This window comes from Canis lupus, chromosome 5 (assembly GCF_048164855.1).
Source record: "Canis lupus baileyi chromosome 5, mCanLup2.hap1, whole genome shotgun sequence".
Lineage (NCBI taxonomy): Eukaryota > Metazoa > Chordata > Mammalia > Carnivora > Canidae > Canis > Canis lupus.
Genome location: NC_132842.1, coordinates 51,476,718 through 51,499,091, shown reverse-complemented (window position 1 = coordinate 51,499,091; position 22,374 = coordinate 51,476,718). Strand labels below are relative to the sequence as shown.

Below are 22,374 nucleotides of genomic sequence, written 5' to 3'. Positions count from 1 at the left end.
CAGGGAGCCTGACGTGGGACTCGATCTGGGGACTCCAGGATCACGCCCTGGGCAGAAGGCAGCGCTAAACTGCTGAGCCACTTGGGCTACCTGGCCAAATATTTATAATAAAGTCCTGAAGTCACTTGTTTGGCCTTGTTACTACAGTTTAAAAAATAATAACACTGCTTTATAAGCAAATGTGAAAAATATGTAGGCTACTTCAGTTAGAGGAATTGTTACAATATAAAATCACACACGCAACATAAAAACTATTGAGCCAAGCATGATTAGCTATTTTTGAGATCTACTACTTCCTAGCTATGAGATCTTGACCAAAGTTATTTAACCTTTTTGTGCCTCAGATTCTTCCCATATGATTTCAGCATAAGAATAACATCTAGCTTTTATGTTTGAAAAAGACTAGTGCTTTGTAAATGTTCAGTATGAGCGAGCTTCTTCTTATACCTTTTAGATCTACCAAAAATCAGCTCAAGCCCAAATTCTACATATCATGGCCAACTGAATTAGCTGCACACAAAGAATAGAACATTATTATTATATTTAACTTGATTATCTGCATCAATACCAGAGAGGATAAGGGACGTTAATAATTCAAAATGGTAGGAATATTATTAACAAATGTCTTTGGAAGATTTTGTGGCTTGTATTTATATATGGCCATCCTAGATGTCCTGGGGATTGACGTCATGTAAAATAAAAGTGTTATCTACTGTATGACTTTGTTAATCCTTTGTTCTTTTTTGTTCAGTATCAGGGAGATGGAAAAAATTCTGATCAAACTTCTCATAAAAAAAAATATAAACCTATACTATAAAATGGCAATCAAATATCCTAGATTTTGTTCTTTTTTATTCCTCATGCTACTTATTTTCCACATGCAATCTTTTCCATTACTTTGAAGGTAGGGAGTTTGTCTAAAGACTGATTATTTCCTTCTTGGCACTAAGGCTGCAATTCAGGTAGTGGCCACCTGTTAAATAATGGGGCCTTTTTATTGATTCCATGGTCAGTTGTCTAAGATTTTTCCAGGTGTGGTTAACTCAGAGAAAATAAGAATGGAGCACATTATCCAGAGGCTTAAACTTTTAAAGTAAAAATATGTGTTGAACAATAAAGGTCCAAATTGCTTACCAGATATTAAGTAGTATTATATGGCTACAATAATTTATTAGTTAAGTACTGACATAGGAATAGACAGAAAAAATTCATGTAAAATAATGAAACTGACCCAAAAATATTCCTAAAACCTTACTCTATGATAAAGGACATGTGGACATGTTTCATATCAGTGGGAGAAAACACAGGATTATTCAGTTGTGGAAGTTAGCAACTTAGAAGAAAAAGTTGTAAGAGTAACTTAACATCATACACCAAATAATTCCAGGTAAAGATGTCAATTAAAAATAAAAATGAAATTATAAAAATACTAGGGAAAGATATAAGTAGGTATTTATATAATCCTGGGATTATGAAAAACTGAATGACACCAGGCCACAAACATGAAGAAAAAGATTGGTGGATTTAGCAATGCACACTGAAAACTTCATGTTAAAAACAAAACAAACTCTTCACAAACTGTTATGACAAACTAGTAAAAATATTTAAAACAAAATACATCCTTCATATTTAAGAGATTTTGTAAATCAGCAAGAAATACATAATCATACTATACAATTAACCACCACCACCAAAAGGATGAAATGTAAATGACCAGTTAACATATTCAAAAAGTTTACTTTGTTTCTTTACCAGTAAACAAAGAAATACAAAATATAATACAAAGTAGGAGCTGCCAAAGATTAATGTATCTTTATCTGTTATCTGCGATATTTTACAACATACACATACATAATATTTAGGGTAAGGAGAAACCAGCAACTTCATACATTGCTGGTACAGGTAAATGATTTAATTTTCTGGAATGCAATCTAGCAGAGATGTTATCAAGACACACCTGAGCCGACAAAAATCAGAATGATCTGGGGGAAAGACCTGGTTAAAAGCAGCACGAGGGAACTTTCAGGGGTGATGTATATGTTCTAGATCTTGTTTTGGTAGTTTTTACATGGGTGTATACAATTTTTAAAACTAATCAAGATGAACAAATAACTATGCAACTTCTTATATGTAAATTATACCTTGTTAAAAAACAAACGCACAAACAAAACTATACCTGACTCAGCAGTTTCACTTCCTTTAATCTAAGGAAATAGCAGTGCACTTACAAAATATGTAACTGTTGGATTATTCACTCATGAAAGACTTACAATGAAAAATTGGATAAGTTTTTCCATCCTTGAGAAAGGTGTAATATATATATGAAGATAGAACCATTAATGATGATTCTCTGGGGGGTATGAAATTACCATTTTTTCTTTCCTGGCCTTTTTCAATGTTTTTTTAAATTGTATTATAAATACAAATTAGGTTATTTGAAAAATCAATATGTTAGTATTAATTTCATCTAATAATTCTATGAAAGAAAATGACACAAATCAAAATGTTTTTATAGAAACACAAGCAACTATGTACAAATTCTGCATCTTCTTTCACTGAATTTCACCTGGAATCTTAGTATTTGGGTTTTTCATTCCCACTTTAAGCATCACTTAACTTTTTTCATATTTTCTTGATTGCCTGTGTACAATGGCAACTTTCATTTTGTACTGGCTTGGTTGCTATCCGTAACTCCCATTGTGAAATAACTTTTTTACTACATTGTGCTTAATCCCAAGGACCTTGGCTCCTTAAATTTTCTAATAAAAATGAACTACTTATGCCTATAGGACCTTTCTCTGTTTCAAAATGCTGTCAGCTAAAAAAAAAAAAAAAAAAAAGAAAAAAAGAATAAAAAAGATAGATTCTTGAGAGAATCCAAGTCCATAATCTATGATGTGTATTCCCAGCATAGAAAAGGTAATCTTGTCCACTCTTTTCTTTCTCTATGAATGCTAAATTTACATTAGCTACACTCTGGGAGCCTTAGGATTTTATAATTTGGATACAGCTAAATAAACTGCTTTATAATACTTTTCTCATTTTCTCAAGACATTTTAAAATAGAACCATTGAGTGCAACTACCAAATTTAATGGCTATGTTTACATTCCTTTGAGGTCACAGACAACGTAACTGAGGTAAATTCATATTTGCTCGCTTGCTCCTTCCTTCCTTCCTTCCTTCCTTCCTTCCTTCCTTCCTTCCTTCCTTCCTTCCTTCCTTCCTTCCTTCCTTCCTTCCCTCCCTCCCTCCTTCCTTCCTTCCTTCCTTCCGCCCTCCTTCCCTTTTTAAAAGATTTTTATTTATTTGACAGAGAGAGAGAGAGAGAGAGAGAGCGCACAAGCAGGGGGAGTGGCAGAGGGAGAGGGAGAGGGAGAAGCAGGCTTCCTGCTGAGCAGAGAGCATGATGTGGGGCTTGATCCCAAGACCTTGGGGTCATGACCCACGCTGAAGGCAGACACTTACTCGACTGAGCCACGCAGGTGCACCAGCCTTTTCATCTTATCTTTGATATTATTACATCAAGATGAGTATATAACAGTTTGTCAATTTAATTTAGAATGTTTATTTTGTGCTGCTTGAGTAATTTGTCAGGGGGAAAGTATTACCCCAGTACCATGCATGCCCCTCCCTCTCTCACACCTAGTATTTCCTGAGCATTACCTTAGAGTTGGGCACTTTGTAACCTTATAATTGCTTTACACGCATTTCTCCTTTAATTCTAATAACCTTCAGGTAGCTATTGTTATCTCCACAGGTGAAGAAATTGATGCTTGCAATAGAGGCTGCTTGCTCAGCCAGTCTGATTTAACAGCTTTCTGTATAATTAAGAGATAATTCAATACGTAGGATGGCAGAGCCTCCATGGTAGTGTATTTCTTTAGAGGAAAGTGGAAAGTATTCCAAAGATGAGAATGGATGGTATATGCTGTAACCAGCTCCAGAAGGCCAGATACTATGATTTAGGATCAAAGGTCTTTTTGAAAGTGAGGTTGATTTTCCTTCCCACTTTCATTCTATTAATTATGACTCCATGTTGAAATCACTGTTCTGGAGGCAACATGGACTTTTAAGTGTGACCAAGAACCTCACCATTTATTACAGTGTGATTTTGGGCAAAAAAACCCTAATTTCCTGAGCCACAGTTTCCTCATTTATAGAATGGGACTAACACTAATTATCTGATGGAGTTTTAAGAAACAAATCCACCATAGCTGGTCTCTAACCTATGAGCCCTCTGAGGGTTCAATGAGGGAAGATATCATTAAGGTTCTAATAGGGTACCTGGAATTTAGCACTTGCAAATATCTACTTCAAGAATGAATTGGCTGGATTAAGAGCCACCTTTATCTCCTGCTGCCAGTAGAAGAATATGAGCAACAAGCATTAAAAAATAGGTATATTTACTTTAAAGTCAAGTATAGGTGACTTGTACTCTTGTCAGTTATTTTTATAATCTTATTAATCTGAATAATTGATAATTGGCTAAAAATATACTTAACAGGTAGTTTTAAAAGAAAGGATGAGATTGTACATTAAAGTAACTCTGTGGACTTTTGCTAAAACCAAAAAGTCTGTGAAAATGTAAACACTCCACTGTTGGGCCCAAGGGATCCGGAGGGGTCGGGAGCACCAACCACCTTGTCACCCTTGCCTCAGGACTTGGCCGCTATCAGCCGACCACCAAGGATCCATCATCATGGGGAGACAGGACCTACAGGAAACAGAAACCCACCTTACCTAACTTTGTACCATATATAGACAGAAGCAGCTATCACCCTACACCGACACTACCCTACCCTTCCCTAGAAAGGCCTGCGGGTGTTATCCCCGCGCCACTTCCCGGTCTTCCTCCCCCAACAGCACTTCCATTAAAGCTTGCCTCACCCACCTTTGCCTGGCCTCTCTAGTTCATTTCACTACCAACCCGATCAAACCTGACATCCACAGCAAAATAAATAAATAAATAAAATGAAATAAAAATAAATCTATAATTTATTAATAATTTATTATAATTTATCTATAATCTATAATAAAAATAAAATATAAATAATATAATAAAAATAAAACTTCCTAATAACATCATTATGTTGCCTTCTTGTTTTCTCACTTTGATATTTAAAGGATGTTCAGTACACCGTTTGTGCTGCTGTTTTGCTTGAGCAGAGCCAACAGCACCATGGCCCGGCCAGTTGAGCACTCTTTGGGCTGCAGCCTCAGCTGAGCTGTGTACCCAGCAGAGCACACTTGGTACATAGAGGAAGCATCTGACGATAGGCCATGGCTGTCACGGGGATTGTGTAAACTTGCAGTTTTTTTTTTTTTCCTGCTGGGTGTTGTATGTATGGTGGTTTATATTTCAATATATTGGAGTCTTTTCATTTTATTCAAGGAATCTGTTCCATGTTTAAAAGCCTTGATTAAAGAGGAAGCTTTTTATAATCTAAAAAAAAAAAATGCACAGACCTTACAGACTTCACAAAAAATAATTCAAAATGGATGAGAGACCAAAGTAAACAGTAAATAAATTACAGAGATGAGAAGTACGGCACAGGGAATATAGTCAATAATACTGTAGCAACATTGTGTGGTGACAGATGATGACTACACTTATCGTGGGTTAAGTAATGTGGAGAACTGTTGAATCAATGTCAAATACCTGAAACTAAGATAACATTGTATGTTAATTATACTTCAATTAAAAAATGGATCATAGACTTAAATGCAACACACAAAAGTGTAAAACTCCTGGAAGATAATATAGGAGGAAACCTTGATGACCTTGGCTATTGGATGCAAAACCAAGGGAATGATCCATGAAAGATACAATGGATAAGTCGAACTTCACTGAAATTAAAAACTTATGCTCTGTGAAAAACCGTCAAGAGAATAAAAGGACAAGCCATGGGCTGGGAGAAAATATTTACAAAAGACACAAAATATTTGTATTGAATATACAAAGAACTTATAAAACTCAATAATAAGAAAATGAACAATCCGATTAAAAAAGTGAGCAAAAAACCTTAGCAAACACCTCACCAAAATACATACAGCGATGGCAAACAGCCTGTGAAAAAATGATCAACATCATAGGTCATTGAGAAACTGCAAATTAAAACAACAATGAACAATCACTCCACACCTATCAGAACGGTCAAAATCCAAAACACTGAGAACACCAAATGCTAGTAAAGAAGTGGAGCAACAGAAACCCTCATTCATTGCAGTGGGAATGCAAAGTGGTCAAGCCACTGGATGACAGTTTTGCAGTTTCTTACAAAATTAAACATGCTCTTACCTATGATATAGTAATCATGCTCCTTGGTATTTGCCCCAAAACTTATGTCCACACAAAAACTTACACATGGATGTCTACACCAGCTCTGTTTATGACTGCCAAAACTTGGGATCAATTGAGATGCCTTTAATAGGTGAACGCATAAGTAAACTGTGCTACATACAGATAACAGAATATTATTTGGCACCGAAAAAAGAGCTATGAAGCCATAAAAAGATGTGGAGGAACCATAAATGCATATTACTAAGTGAAAGTAGCCAACCTGAAAGCTACATACTCTGTGATTCCAACTATATGACATTCTGGAAAAGGCAAAACTATGCACACCATAATATCATCTGCTGTTGCCAGCATTAGCCAGAAAGTCAGAGATGTACAGAATGATCACAGAGAATTTTGAGGGCAGTGAAACTATTCCGTATGGTACTGTAATGGTGGGCACATGTCATTATACGTTTGCCCAAACCTGAGAATATATATCACTGAGAGTGAGCCGTAGTGTGAACTGTGGCCTTTGAGAGACAATGATGTATGAATGTAAGTTCATCATTTGTAACAAATGTACCTCTCTGGTGGGGGGTATCGATAGTGGAAGATGGCCGTGTGTTGGAGGGGGGAGGGAAGACAAGGGAATATGGAAACTTTTCATACTTGATGCTCAATTTTGCTGTGAGTCTAAAACTGGTCTAAAAACAAATGAGGCCTATTACAAAACATTTCTGAAAAAGAAAAAAAAAACAGTCAAGGACCAGTTTGGAGTTGCTGTGGGCATGGTAAGAATTATGTTGTAAGCAGGTCTAGACCAATAGGTTGGGCACATTTAATTCAGAAAGAATTACTTTGGTATTGCTTGAGAACAATGATCACAAACCAGGAAGCTGAAATAAAGCTTCCCAGGACCTATAGATTGCGTTATTACATTTAACAAAAAAGAATCATCATGACACAATGACACAATGGCTAAAAATGCTTTAATTCTCAAATGGCTAAAAATGCTTTAATTCTCAAAGTGTGACTTGGGGATCTCTGTGTCTCCAATGTCAATTATTTTATATGAATACTAAAACATTATTTGCCTTTTTCATTCTTATCCTATCAATGTACAGAATTCTTCACAGAATACATGATGTGTGGGATCAGAACAGCTGGATGAGAATCCAGCTGCTCCTGTTATGTTAGACATTGGAGTTATGTAAAAAAAAAAAAAAAAAGGAAATCAATGCAACTCTTCTTACTAGATTTTCTCCTATGATAGATAATAAAGTGATTCTTTGTAAAAATTTTGTTTATTGTTAACATGACATATGTTTATTGTTATTTCTAAGTGATTTAAATTTTTTAGTTTTAATTTCTAGTAAGATAAATATCAGTGGATATATTCTATACAAATAAAAGCTCTTTGGAGTCCTCACTAATTCTGGAAGTATAAAGGGATCCAGAGACAAAAAAATTGAGACCTGTTATCCTAGCTAACGTACTGGGTAAAGAAAATCTCTCAATTGGCTAATGTGGGCTTTCACTCCTCTCTCAACATGTGTCCTTTTACCTGTATTTAGGTTTGTCTACACTAACTTATTACCCATGGCTGTGCTTGGCAACGTCCTGATGGGATGAAGTGCAGACCGTAATTAAAATATTCATTTGTAGTTATTGCATCCTTTACTTGATACACCACTAAACCGTATACAAATTATAGTATGTGTTATATATAAAAGGTGTTAAAAGCTTTGCCAATGAGATGAAGCTATGTCCTTCAATGGTATCTTAAATGGTTCTAAATGGGGCTAACACTCAATAATTACTTTTACTGGGGGGATCCCTGGATGGCTCAGTGGTTTAGTGCCTGCCTTCGGGCGTGGTCTTGGAGTCCTGGGATCGAGTCCCACTTTGGGCTCCCTGCATGGAGCTTGCTTCTCCCTCTGCCTATGTCTCTGCCTCTCTCTCTCGGTGTCTCTCATGAATAAATAAATAAAATCTTTAAAAAAAATTACTTTCACATTCACATTATTAAATTTTCACAGTTTTGGATACTCAGACAACTGGTACCGGTTACGCCCACACTATGCTAATTACAGAGGAACACTTGAAATCTACTTCATGCTAAATCTTGGTTCTTGAACTCTAATCTCTAACACAAACAAATTGTGACTGATGGACAAACTAATTTTTGATGCAAGTCCAGGTGCATTAGTAAAACAAAAAAACAAACAAAAAATAATCTAGATCCAAAAGTTCTAACCTATAAGATTATCTATCTTAGAAGAAGAATTTGTTTAGAACCAAGAACAAAACCACTTAGACCTGAGGATGTTGAGGAGTCATGATGAAATCTGTACCAGTTTATTAAAAACAGAAGCAAACCAGACTGTGTTTGTATTTCTTAAAACTTTACAAGTACAAAGCTAAAATGTTATTCTCTTTCCCTAAGTACTGCAAAGTACCTTAATTAATTCTTGAGATTCTAACAGCCCTAAAAGCAAGTCATAAAAATGAGATTTACATGGGAATATAAACTGGAGTGACATTTTGGGAGGGCCACTTGAAAATATTTAGCAGAAACCTAATATGCATACCCACTGACTAAGAAATTCCAGTTTTGGAATTGATCTGGAAAAGAATGGCAATGATGAAGACACATGGATGGTCATTACAGTGTTGTATATAATTATAAAAACTGGAAAGAGCCTAAATATCCAACAACACAGGGGTCATCAAGTAAACTATGGTTTATCATATAATTAAATACTATGTGACCATAATACAAACATAGAAAAATTAATCATAAAGTTATGTATGGCAAGGAAAAGTACTTACCGTATACTGTGAAGGGGAAAAAAGCAAGTATATGATCTCATTTCTGTGTAAAATATGTATAGGCATAAAAATATCTGGAAGGGTATAAATTAATAGTATTTATTGTTGAGTTTGGGATTACAGGTGATGTTTATTTACTTTCTTTGAGGGGTCTGTATTCTGGTTCTGCTATAGTGAACATCTTTCCTTTATGTAATAAAAACACTTACTTGAGGCAACCATGCAATTGTTAGTGTTTCTCTAATTCTTATGATACTGGATACTGTATGTACTATGGAAAGTGGTAGAGGGGAGAGAGATGAGAAGAGAAGGAGGGAGCAAGGCAGACATATTTTACATTGTTGATTATTTTATCATGTATATTTGTTGTAAAGTATTAGGTTAATCTTAGATTTAGGGATCCCTGGGTGGCGCAGCGGTTTGGCGCCTGCCTTTGGCCCGGGGCGCGATCCTGGAGACCCGGGATCGAATCCCACATCGGGCTCCCGGTGCATGGAGCCTGCTTCTCCCTCTGCCTGTGTCTCTGCCTCTCTCTCTCTCTGTAACTATCATAAATAAATAAAAATTAAAAAAAAAAATTCTTAGATTTAACAATCTGGAAAAAATTTCAATGGAACATAGATCACAGGATCACACTCTATTCTCATAGATTTAAATTTTCTTCTCTCCTTGGAGAGCTGATTTTGTTCTGCAGGAGCAGGTGGCTTTCTTTTTTATGTCTTTCTACTATCTTGTCAGACACAGCTCTCTCAAAACTTTTTTGGGAGCTAACCAAGCTTTATCTAACCAAACCCCAAATGGCATATGGACTTCATCCACATGGTCATATGAATCTGTTGGCCGATGACTCCTGCCCTGTATCTAATTGATTTTATGAAGTCCATGCTTAAAGAAAAATTCTAAAGCTATAAGAGTGTGATGCTATGGGATGAAGAAATGTAGTGGCAAAGAGGCTACTTTATTGCTACACTGGAATCTGGGAGCCATCACTGCCACCAAATATTGGCAGCATATATCCCAACAAAGGAAGAATCCTAATAATTTGGAGTGAAAAATTTCTATCATGCATTTCAGCTTAGATCTACTAATAACACTTCTTTAAATGTCTTGTTAGACAGTGAAATCTGGGAATAATTATCAAACACCATATACAGTGTTTACAATAGAATCATATTTCTTTTCTTTCTCTCCCCCCCACTTTTTTTTTTTTTTTTTTTTTTTTTTTTGCATAAAAAGGAGAATGCTGCTGAATGGTACCCAAATGTCTGTTGTATACCATGCCAATACGGCAGCTCAGCCAAAAATGCGAATAGAATAGTTTGCCAAGTAAAAGAAAACATAACAAATTGGTAATGGTTTCTATCTTGACAGAAAATGAAAATGATCCCTCAATGTGTGGTCACTCATGCGGACACATAAAAATGTCTGAGAAGCAATCATTTTACCTCAGATAACAGACCCTGACAGTGTAGTACAGCACTGGCTGACTTTCACTTCTTAGAAAAGCGGTAACCGTGACCTACAAAATAGTCTGGTAACCATGTAATTTATGCATAACACACATGCACATGCCATGCACTCATAATATTTGCCATAAATCATTTTGAATACAAGACTTCTTTTCTGAGTGGAATATACTTTATGAGAGATGATCTAAATCACCAGAGACCTGATACAGTTGAATGGGTGTATTGATGAACAGAAAGGATGTTGCTGCTTATCAGGTTACAAAATTTCAAAGTCTATATTGCAATAAAAAAGGTCCCATGTATTCTGTATGATTCTGTGTCATGCCTTGAACACTAAAGGTATTTTATTAGAATTCGGATAAGATAAATACAAAAAATGTGTAGGTACATAGTTTACAGTTCTGACTTTCTGTTTAAGAGACTGCAATAGAGGGTAGAAATGAACCCCCTGAAGACTTGGTAATGTGTCCTTACCTTATTTACCCTTCCTTTACCACTTATTTTTGTTCCCCAGATGGAGAAGTGGTCAACATCACTGACCATTGATTTTACCATCTGGTAAAGTTTTTCCATTTGTTTACTTTCTAATGAGGATGTTAGAACATAGATTGTACTGTGAAATCACAACAAAAGCAAGAATGACAATTTTAAAAACACTAATTGACATCTGAAGCTAATGAAGAATTCACAATGAGAGAAAACTGAACCAAGTGGCTAGGAAGAACCTTGGGAAGTTAAATGGCCTTGCCAAGTTAAAAGTAAATTTGAATCCTGCGGGTTATGAGTTTCAAATGAAACTTCTGGGTTTAAATTTGTTGGTGACTTTCCTGTTCAATAAAAAAGGACTTAAATGGCTTATAAAAAGGTTAAAAAAACTTATTGGGCATCAAACTGCTCTTACAAAACACCATCTTGATGAGTTAAGTGTAAATGAATCAGAAACACATGGATCATATTTCCTTAAAAAATGCATATGGATTCAAAAATAAGGGGAAGAGGACTTGGCAAAACATTTTTTTGTGTGGTGGCTGAACCCAAAACATTTGAAAGATATTTTGAGACATTCAAGGAATCCAAAATAAAACTAAACCTGTCCAGTCATATAAAAAACAGAAAATTCCTCTATGTAATGTGCATTTATCTGTATGGGTCAATCAATACTCACTGAGCCTTCCCCTTTGTCAGAGGACTATGGGAGAAGCCAGCTTCTGCCTCTAAGCAACTTTGAATTTAAGCAGAAACAAATAAACAAAAGTAATAGAAACCAATTAAAAAAGTCTCAGGTTTAAAAAAAAATATATAACCTACATCATACAGAAACTATATATTGAGAAATATATAAATACTTAAGGGTCCAAGGGGAGGTAGGATTCATTCCATTCTAATCATCATGCCCTCAGCCCTTTTGATTAAAGTTATGTAGAGTTGTAGAATCTTACTTACTTAAATGCTTTCTTAATAAGTGTTTTTATGTCTTTTTTAGTGTGTGTCCCAGCCTTCTTTCCTCCACCCTCTAGATTTGTGAGCACTCAACAAATCTTGCTGACTGGTTTCCTGGAGGATGGGAGTGTTGAGCAGTTTTGAAATAGGAGAGAGATGCTGTCTGGCAGAGAGGAGTGAGGCTATGATTCTGGGTTGGGGTAATGGCACATGTGACAGTTCAGAGGCTCCAGAGGGTGAGTCATATGTGGGGGGTGACCCACTGGCTTTCTTGCAGCAATATGTTCGAGCCAGGGTGGAGTGGGAGGTGAGGGCAGTTAGGTGTGGGGAGTCCTAATATACTACATGTGAAGTCAACTGGAGGACAGAGGAGTGTGATAAGGGAAAGCACGATTCTTATTCCATTTTTTTCTTTTTGCTGTTATAGGATAAAGTGCTAAGGATAGGACATGTACGAGTCATTAATTCCTTTATTTCTTATCAGTGTCTTAAAAAGCTGAAAAATAGCCAAAGAAAAAAATAAGTTGACTGTGTATGAATTGCTAGGATCCTGTAGGTCATAAATTTTAAGAGGAACTTAGTAGGATTATGAAATGTATTACTGAGTCCTAAAATGTTTGTGGGAAAGTGTAAAACATTAATGATTTAGAATCTTTTGAAGCTGCTTTCTAGCTGTTTAATGTGGATCTTATCTTTTCCACAATATTAGAAAGTTATTTAGGACTGGGAGAGTGTCACATATTTCTTATATATTTTCTGCTGGCTAGCACAATACTGGGAACACACCAAGCACTCAATAAATGCTTACTCAAGTGAAATGAAGTCAAAAGGTGCTGAGGCCCTGTGATGACAAGGGTTTGATGAAAGGTGAAGTCTGAAGGGAAAAAAAAAGTAGGAATGTCCTAACAGCATCTCTGCTCTGAGCCTGTCTGTTCACGATTAATATAGAGGAATCAAAAGCCCTTACCATCCTTCATCATCCTCTACTTCTGCTTCAGAAACGTCATTCTCAGGAGTTTCAGCAATTGCTTGAGTGAGTTTAGATTTAAACTGGTTCAGCAGTGCCAGGGTCTGGAATAACAATTGTATTGCTAAGTCTGATAAAGATAAATAGGACTTTATGAGAGACACTGAAGTTTGGTAGAAAATAAAATGTGAAACACTAACACATAAAGCACTTAGATAAATTTTTAATTTTGAAGGAAAATATAACAAAATTCCAGCAGTGACTGATATTCACAAACTTTTTTTTTTTTTTTTTTTGATATTCACAAACTTTGACAATGCCCTGTTTGCATTTACACTGACATTTTCTCTCAGACATATGTGACCATTTCCTGATTTGGGGAACATAAATTTGCTTATATAAAAGATGCTTAAACATTAAAATGCATGATTAGTAGCTAATTTTTAATGTCCATCAGAAAAGGAGGTACTTCACTAAAATATGCTGCTAAAACACCAACAACAAATACTATTTGTCATTGAACAAATTTCCAAAAATGTAAAAAGTTCATTTTTAAGGAAGATAGAATGGATGAACACAGTAACTCTTGGAAGATGGATAAATGGAAGTGATATTTTTAGAAGCTATTTGTATTTATCACAAACTTTAAATAATTCCCTTTGATTCAATCACTTCAATCCTAAGAATACATGAAGAAAAATAATATGAAACACAGAAAATGGCTTATGCAAAAGATGTACACTGCAGCAGCATTCATACAAGTAGAAGAGTGGGAACATGTTAAAATGTCTGTCAGTAATGAACTAGATAAATTTGCTAAAAAGCATTGACTATGCTATTACACTATTATTAAAAATTATATTCATGAAGCATTACATTCTATTGTTAAGTAAAAGAAATGGTACATAAATATCATGTTTCAGTAGGTTTTAAAAAAAGGGACATATCTCTGATTCTTGTTTGTCTTCCATGTCCTTTGTGGGTAACAAACAACAAGTGCCTACAATTTTGTAATCACATTGCACCCTGGCTATAATTCAACAGATGACTCCAGAATTTGAGCAGAGAATAAAAGTCGGGAAATTTTTTTTTATCCTATAGCTTAAAGAAGTATGTAATTGTGAAATGGGGTGAAGTACTACCTGTCTAAAAAGCTGTATATCTAATTAAGATCCTGACATATTGAATTCAGTACTAAAATATTCATATTTCAGAAGGAAAAAGGTATTATAATAATAGTTCAGTATGCAAATAACAAATATAAAGAGTCACAATAAATTGCTAGGCTCCATAATTTATCTAGGAAATACCATCGAGACCATGGTTCAAGAAAAAATTAAGTAGATTTTGGTGGTCCAGAACTTAAGCTCAGTCAAGACAGGTGGTGCAAGGAGCAAAAAACAAAACAAAGGCAGTTATTGCTAAAAATGATAGTGAAAGTGCCTTATATATGCTTTGTAAGTTCTGTAAAATTTAATGCCCACATGGACAACAGATGAAAATATGGCCATAGCTGTTGAATGAGAGGAGTTTGGGGGAAGTACTGTAAATTCCTACAGAATATCCTCAGAGGGATTCCGAGGGCTGCCTATAGTGCATTAGGGTTTAGATATTTGATCTATTTCCAGAGCAGTAATTAAAAGACTAAGCTCTTCAAACAGTTTTAACAGATAAAGAAGGCATCCCTTGTTTTGTAACCTCACTCATTAAAAAAGACTGTTGTGCTTACAAACTTTTATTGTATTTGCTTTATAATAAAAAAAAGCTTAATTTAGAAATACTAGAAAACAAAGAGAAGCAAAACAAAAATATCTATTATCCCACCACTAGGAATAATAATTGTTGACATTTTGGTATATATCCTTCAAGGCTTTTGGGGTGTTTTTGTGTGTATGTGTATGAGCTTAGATTACATCTGATGTATATTATATAAGATATATCTCCATATGCATATTTCTATATCTATAGCTTAAAGTAAATCCCATCAATTTTTAATGGTGGACTTTTGTACATTTGGAAATGTCTTTTCTGAAGGCATAAAGGAAAATGAAAACAAAGTAGATTTCTTAGTGGAATCAAATTTTAAAATTTCCTAGAAAATTACACGGGACCTAGGTCTTCTTCCTTGAGTTGAAAGTGGCAAGAGCCAATTAACCTGCTACTGGCATTTACTCAGAGAAGGGGGCCTTTAACAAACAAAAAACATCCTCTTGGCTTTTCTTAGCTTCTCCTGTATTTGAGATTGGATTTTCTCTAGCTGCATTCTAAAGGCAAGGGAAGACACGAGGCAGAGAAGCAAACATCACAGAAATAATGGGGCACAACACAGAGTAAAGAAGATAGGATTTGGGGGCTCCTGGGTGGCTCAGTCGGTTAAGCATTTGCTTTGGCTCAGGTCATGATCCTGGGGTCCTGGGAAGGAGCACCACATCAGGCGGGGAGTCTGCTTCTCCCTCTGCCCCTCCCCTCACTCATACTCTCTCTCATGTCTGTTCTTTCTCTCTCAAGTAAAAAAAAAAAAAAGAAAAAGAAAAGAAAAAAAAGAAGATAGGATTTACATAGAGACATTTCTGTTTGGCATCTGCAGGGGAGTTAGTCTTCTAGTTTTTGCTGAAGGAATGAATGGCCAACTACTTAGAGCATGGCTCTTCAGCACTGTGAGAGCCTTCCTGGCAAGCAGAAACTGTTTTTGAAGAGGCCCTGCCTTTGTAGACTTTGTGCATGCGTATCTACAAAGAAGAGGCTCTTCAACTGGCCTCTGTACCTCTAGTCCTGTCCTGGTTTCAGTATGTTCTCTATACTACAGCCAGGTTGGAAGGATCTTTCCAAACTGCAAATGAGATCATGTCACCTCCTTTTTTCAATGGCTCCCCATTGCTCTTAGGGTAAATATAATAAATTTCTTAATATGGCTCAAAAATGCCTTGCATGAGTTGGCTTCTGCTTACCTCTCCAGCCTCATCTTTCTCTTAGTTTATGTTATTGTTATAGTTAATATCTTATAGTTTTTGCAAAGAGATGAAATATTTCTTATATACTCTTCCTTTTGTCTGGCCACCTATCTCCTGTTCAACCTTCAAAGTTCAACTGACCAATCATTTTTCAGGGGAGCCTTCCCAGATTCTTAGGCCATGATAGGTCTTACTGTTATGTATTTATATAGTTCCCTATACTTAACCTGTCATAATGCTCACCTTCTTTTATTGGGATTACTTGACTGGCTCTTTTCCCCAGTAGCTCAGAGAGGACAGATACGTGTCCACCTTGTTTACCACCAAATACACTGATTAGTACATGGTTCTTAATAATTATTCGCTAGGAGGCAAAAAAGAAGAATGCTTAAGTAAGAGTGGTCCTTAGGGTAGCTTTGGTAGTATACTGACTGCAGTTGCTATTCAAAGGACTTTGTGATTCCATGAAAACAAGTTAATAATGTACTTTTTCTTAATTTCATTTAATGTGCCATTTCTTTTGAAAATTACTCAGATTAGTTCTTTATAATTTCTCCTATAGCTGACTTCTTATAGAACTTTCCCCATGATTATTTTCATGCTAAGTACTGATGGATGATCTTTTTTTACCAGTAACTAGGTGTCATTTATAATGCAGTCCCTGATTAACTTAGCCAAATAGACTTGTACTTTTTAATTTACTTTTATTTTGCCTATTTTATTTATACACCTAAAATGGCATGTTCTTAAATAGATATGTATGGCAGCACCAAAAATAAAGGATTTTGGTCTTCCCTCTAGCTTTTCAACATGAATGGCTGCTGAGGAGATTTATTTCATTGAATGCTAAGTGTTACGTGATGTATAAAATTGACTTTCAAATTGTTGAACCATCTCTTTTTATTCTTATTTCTAACAATCTTCTTTTATTAGTTCTTAAAGATTCAGAGATTATTTGAAATAAGCAGAGTCCTGTATGATTACTTACAGTAGAAGTCAACTAGTGGACCAAATACCTTATTTATAGGCAGTGTACAATTTTGAGCAGATTGGCTAGTCAGCATGTGAGATGCTATGCTAGAAGAGATCTCTTGATCATTTATAATCACCACTTTTCCATTTCACAATATTTATTTAGATACCTGGCTATCTGAGAATATGTGGCTTTACAAGGTTCCTATGTTTGAAATGGGAGTACAAGGTTGAAACCTGAAAGTTTTAGGCTTTACCTACAATGGCTGGAAAGAACATGAATGGTCAAGGTTCCTGTCATCCCACTCTATACAAACATATCCTTTTTAATTTTTATTTTATTTTATTTTTTAAAGATTTTATTTATTTATTCATAAGAGAAACAGAGAGAGAGAGAAGCAGGCTCCATGCAGGAGCCTGACATGGGACTCGATCCCAGGTCTCCAGGATCATGCCCTGGGCTGAAGGCAGGCATTAAACCACTGAGCCACCCAGGGATCCCTCCTTTTTCATTTTTAAAAGGTAATGTTTTCCTGATGTATAATCAAATTAGGCTTCATTAGCAACACTTGAAGACAATGAAAAAGCAGTGCATTACATATGGACTTAGGCTTGTCAAGTTACCTGATCTTCCCGAGAAGTTCCTTTCTTTGCCTGTTGCTTCCTCAAAGCTTCATACTTTTGTTTTTCTCTTCTGTATTCTGCAACAGCACCATCAGGAGCAGTTTCTTCCTCTAAAGAATAATAGAATGTTCTTAGAATAAATAGTAAAAAGGCTATGTGGTTTCATATTAACATCTATGCTTATTACAGAAGAGTAGGTCAGATACTGGGATTGGTTTTCACCCATTTAAAAATCAAACCAATAAATGCCACCAGCTCCACAAATATTTCCTATGCTAGACAGTGATGGATATTAATTTATGAGCCAATTTTATAAACATCTTTATTATATAATGTACTACTATAGTTTTTCTCACTTGTTTGACTATAAAATTACCTATCTCACTTTAAATTTTTCATTTTCATTTCCCAGCAGTATACTCTGAATAATTTCCTTAGTTTTATATTTCAGTTCATTAATTCCTTGTTTAATTGTATCTAATCAGTTTTTAAGTCCTGACCAGGTGGACAGTTTTTCTAGTTCCCATTTCTCTTGAGCCATGGCCACATCTCTGTCCAAGTCTGAGATTAAAACTCCAGCTTCTAGCAAGTAGAGCCTACATCTGGTTCCAGTATTCCCTCGGGCAATTATAATATCCGTTTGCCCAAATCATGCTCTGGTTATGCCTCCTCTTCGTTTCTGTACCTAGGTCTTTTTTTCCTTACTTTCTGTCTCTTTCTGTCTCTATTTCTCTCTCAAGCTTAGCTAAGTATTTAAATTGGGCTGGATCATATTTTATCCAGCATTTCTATATATTTGTAGGAGAAGGAAGTTCTGTGCTAACTCAGTTCATGTTGCCAGAACAGGAAGTAGCACATTCATTTCTCATACGCTTGAATCCCCTTGAATAAACAAAAATTGAATAAGTGACTGGATGATTTTAGTGACATAAAACTGGCTAATAAAATACACAAGGAGTTTGAAAAATTTAGTTTCTCTAAGTACAGGCTGTTCTTTTACTTTTATTATAAATCTCAATATATAGTGGATGATAATTCATAAATAATGATGTAGTCTGATGACTGTCATTAACTGAAATTCCTACAAAGCATGCTAAATGAATAGGAATGAAGTATGGTGGGAAAAAAAGAACATTTACTAAAGCCTATATGTTGGCACCATGCTAAAGTGCTTTGATTATCTATGAAGGATCCATATACCAAAAGAGGAAACAGAAATTAGAATATGATAAAGCTGCGATTTAAGCCTAGGTCTGTATGGTACAAAAGGCCCACACCTGTGCCCTACTGGCTTCAATTAAAGCTTTAATCAGAAAATAAGATTTTTACCTAGTGTCTCTCATATGGTGGGCATTCTGACAAATGCTATGAAAGACATTTAAAACATAAATGATACCAGCTTTTCATTCTATAATGTAATCTACAGGGTGAAATTAATCTAAGATAGGTGAAAAGAGTTAAGAAATCAAGGCTTTGACTTTAAATATCAAATTGCTGATTCCTTAGAGGGCCTAAAGCTTACCTGTGTTATACTGTTAGAATAAAGTATCTTAGCTATTTTGGAGATAAAACTAGGTAATATATGTGAAAAGGTCTAAGGAAAAGAATGGTCAACATCACTATAATCAGTTTACTACTGGAGTATCAGTCCATGAGAGCACCAGAGCTAGAAGTTACTTTGAGGATCTTCTAATCTAATCTACCTTCTCAGTTTATAAGTGAGTGTTTAGGTAAGTCAAGTTACTCAGCCAGTCTCCCAGGGGGATCTCCAGCTCTGCCTGGGCTAAAACTAGTGTTCTGACTCTTAGTTTAGGTGACAATCTAAATTAAGTACTGTACTTCTGTCCCTGCATGTTATAAAGAATGCCTTTAACCCCTCCTCTAAGAGCTAGTTGGAAACTTAACCCTTGCTTCACTTAAATTCTTTATCTCAAAACGTTTTTGTTCTAAACATGAAGGGATGATGACTACTCAACTGTGGTTACTTAGCTCATGAACCAATGGTATCCAACTACAAATCTCATCTTTTAGATAAAGGGCTTATTCCCTCCACTGTCTCAGGACCAGAGTTCAGGGAGCTTAACAGCTCTAAGTAGCTGTTACATTCATTTCTTTTTTCTAAAAATGCTTATCAAATAATCATTATGTATCAGAAACTGTTAGGGCTACTTATAAATTATTTTGAATATACCCAGTATTTCAAGGAAATTTTTGAAAAATTCCTGTAATAAACAAAAACTTTTATCCAAATAAACATATTACTGCTAATAGTAAACAGCATTTGAAAACAAAAGGGACAGACTTCAATGGATATAAAAAATATCAATGCTGCTGATACCTAGTTGTATCTTTTTTCTTTTTTTTTTTAGATTTTATTTATTAGAGAGACAGCAAGCATAAGTAGGGGCAAAGGGGGAGAGAGAGAAGCAGGTTCCCTGCTGAGCAGGGAGCTGGACATGGGACGCAATCCCAGGACCCTGGGATCACAACCTGAGCCAAAGGCAGATGCCCAACTGGCTAAGTCACCCAGGCACCCACCCCAGTCTAGTTGTTTCTTATCATACTTTTTGGAAGCTAAACTATGTATCTTCTTTTTAAATCAAATTTTGTATATACCAGTTCTTAATTCTAGGAAATGTACCAGACTTGAAAGTAGATAACCATGATAACTAATACTTTAAGTACTTATTATATTCCAGATACCAGTACCTGAGTTACTTGATTAATCCTGATAATCAAACCTATGGGGGAAGGCACAGTATTAGCCCTATTTTGCTGATACGGAAACTACAGTAGTAAGAGGTTACATAACTTATTATTAAGGGACTATGAACATGAGAATATAGACCCATGTAGTCTGACTCTAAATGACAAATTCTTAACCAGCTTGGTTACTTCTTCATGTTTGACACACAAGAAAACTTAGAAAATATTCCAATTTGACATAAAAAGGCATCAGGTAACCAGTTGGATGTGTCTGATGAAATAAAATCCTGCCAAAAAAAGGCTCTAAATTCCTCCAAGACCATAATAAATGGGAAATACAGTCTGCCAAACAGTGGATTTATGTAAATAATTTCCACCTAGGAAGACTCCTTTATAACTTTTTTCTGATAATCCTTAATTAGTCATATGTCCCCCCCTCATTTGAACCTTTAGACCGTTTTAACTACTTGTCTGTATTTGCCCCCTAGGCTACAAACACATACGGCAGGGATTATGCCCTGTTTGTGGCTTAGCATATGCCTTGCATATAGTATATGCTCAATAAATAGTAGCTGAATGGACAGATGAACAATTTGATCATTTTTAGATCTTTAATTACAACAGTGTTTAGTTACCTTATTGCTCTTGCTGGATGGAGAGACTCCCTGAGGGACTTGTATGGGCTTAGGGCCCTTAGCATACAAATACTTTTACAATAGATAGTTGTTTAATTGAGTTATAGATAAATAATTTCTGACACATATTAAATAGAGGTAAGAGGAACAGAAGTCAACTTTAAGGCAGTTTCCTCTGATTACCTGAACACTAAACTTTTTGGGTAGAATCTCTGTAAGAGTTATACCCATTCATTGAGGTTTTACCATCTCCTTGAGGAGCTACTGGGGATATACTATGTATCTTTCCCCTAGTCAGAATGCCTATTGTTTTGTTTGTTTTATTAGGAAAATCCATTATGGAAATGACAATAATGAGAATATATTCTTTGACATTAAGATGAGAGCTTATGTATAATATACTTTTTATTATCATTTCTTGTAATTATAATCCATAGTGTTTACTGAATGACAAGAGGTGAAATTTGTACTAAGTTTGTTTTAAAGATAATTGCAAGTTGCTTAAATGACGTCTTTAAAAAGTGAATCACTAGAAACCTGGTCTCTTTATCCAATGAAACTGCCAAAATGAAAATTATTCACAATAAAGAAATTATTTACTAGAGGTGTCTAAATGCACATTTACAAAGTCTACACAGAAGCTTAGGGGAAGACTAGGCTGAAAGTTTAATTTCTTTCTGTTCTGTGAACTAAAATAAGAAATCTATGATTTATTCATTTTATTTAATCACTTTATTTTCAGCATATTTTTTGTTACAAATTGAACAATACTGGCTCCATCTGGTGGTCAGAATAAGCCTATAGTTCCAGAGTTCCGTGAAGATATGTCAGAAGTTGTTAAATAATTCAGGGGCTACCTGAATTGAACACTGAACACTGACATATACTTTAACGCTGAACAGTGATTAAATGCAATTCAGTCTACATTTTCTTTTTCTTTCCATTTTCATCCTAGCTTCATTGCTTCATGTTATTTTACACTTAAAGTAATCCTCAAAATAAAGTAAGAATATTTTCCTGTGTTTTTCTGTTAGCTGATTTGAGAAATGTGAAGGTAACAAGTTATAATACAGTTAAATTAATCCAGACTTTTAGACTGTATCCTATTTTGGAACATAAACACAAAAATACTGATTTTCACTGTGTATTTTGTAAATTTGACTATGATATGCTTTGGTGATGGTCAGCTTTTGTTGAATTTAATGGGAGTTCTTTATGCTTCTTAGATTTTGATGTCTGAGTCCTTCCCTACATTAGGGAAGTTGTCAGCTATAATTTGTTCAAATAAACCTTCTGCCTTTTCCTCTCTCCTTATCTTCTGGGATTCCTATGATATAAATGTTACTGAGTTTTAATAAGTCAATTGAGTTTCCTAAGTCTACCTTCATGATTCATTACTTTTCTTCTCCTCTTCTTTATCAGTTTCATTATTTTCCATTGGCTTCTCTGCTTTGTCCATCCTTATTTATATGGTCTCCATTTGGGCTTGCATCTTAG

At 35.3% G+C, this 22,374-nt stretch overlaps 1 protein-coding gene across 1 annotated transcript in view; it reads right to left on the bottom strand.

The window, feature by feature from the left end:
- CWC27 (CWC27 spliceosome associated cyclophilin) overlaps positions 1-22,374 on the bottom strand; it is a 192,181-nt gene that overhangs the window by 23,015 nt on the left and 146,792 nt on the right. Inside the window, exons 12-13 of the mRNA XM_072826625.1 lie at positions 17,537-17,646; positions 12,990-13,093 (exon numbers count right to left, since the gene is read on the bottom strand). Coding sequence (XP_072682726.1) covers positions 12,990-13,093; positions 17,537-17,646 — 214 coding nt within the window. The remainder of the gene's footprint in view (positions 1-12,989; positions 13,094-17,536; positions 17,647-22,374) is intronic.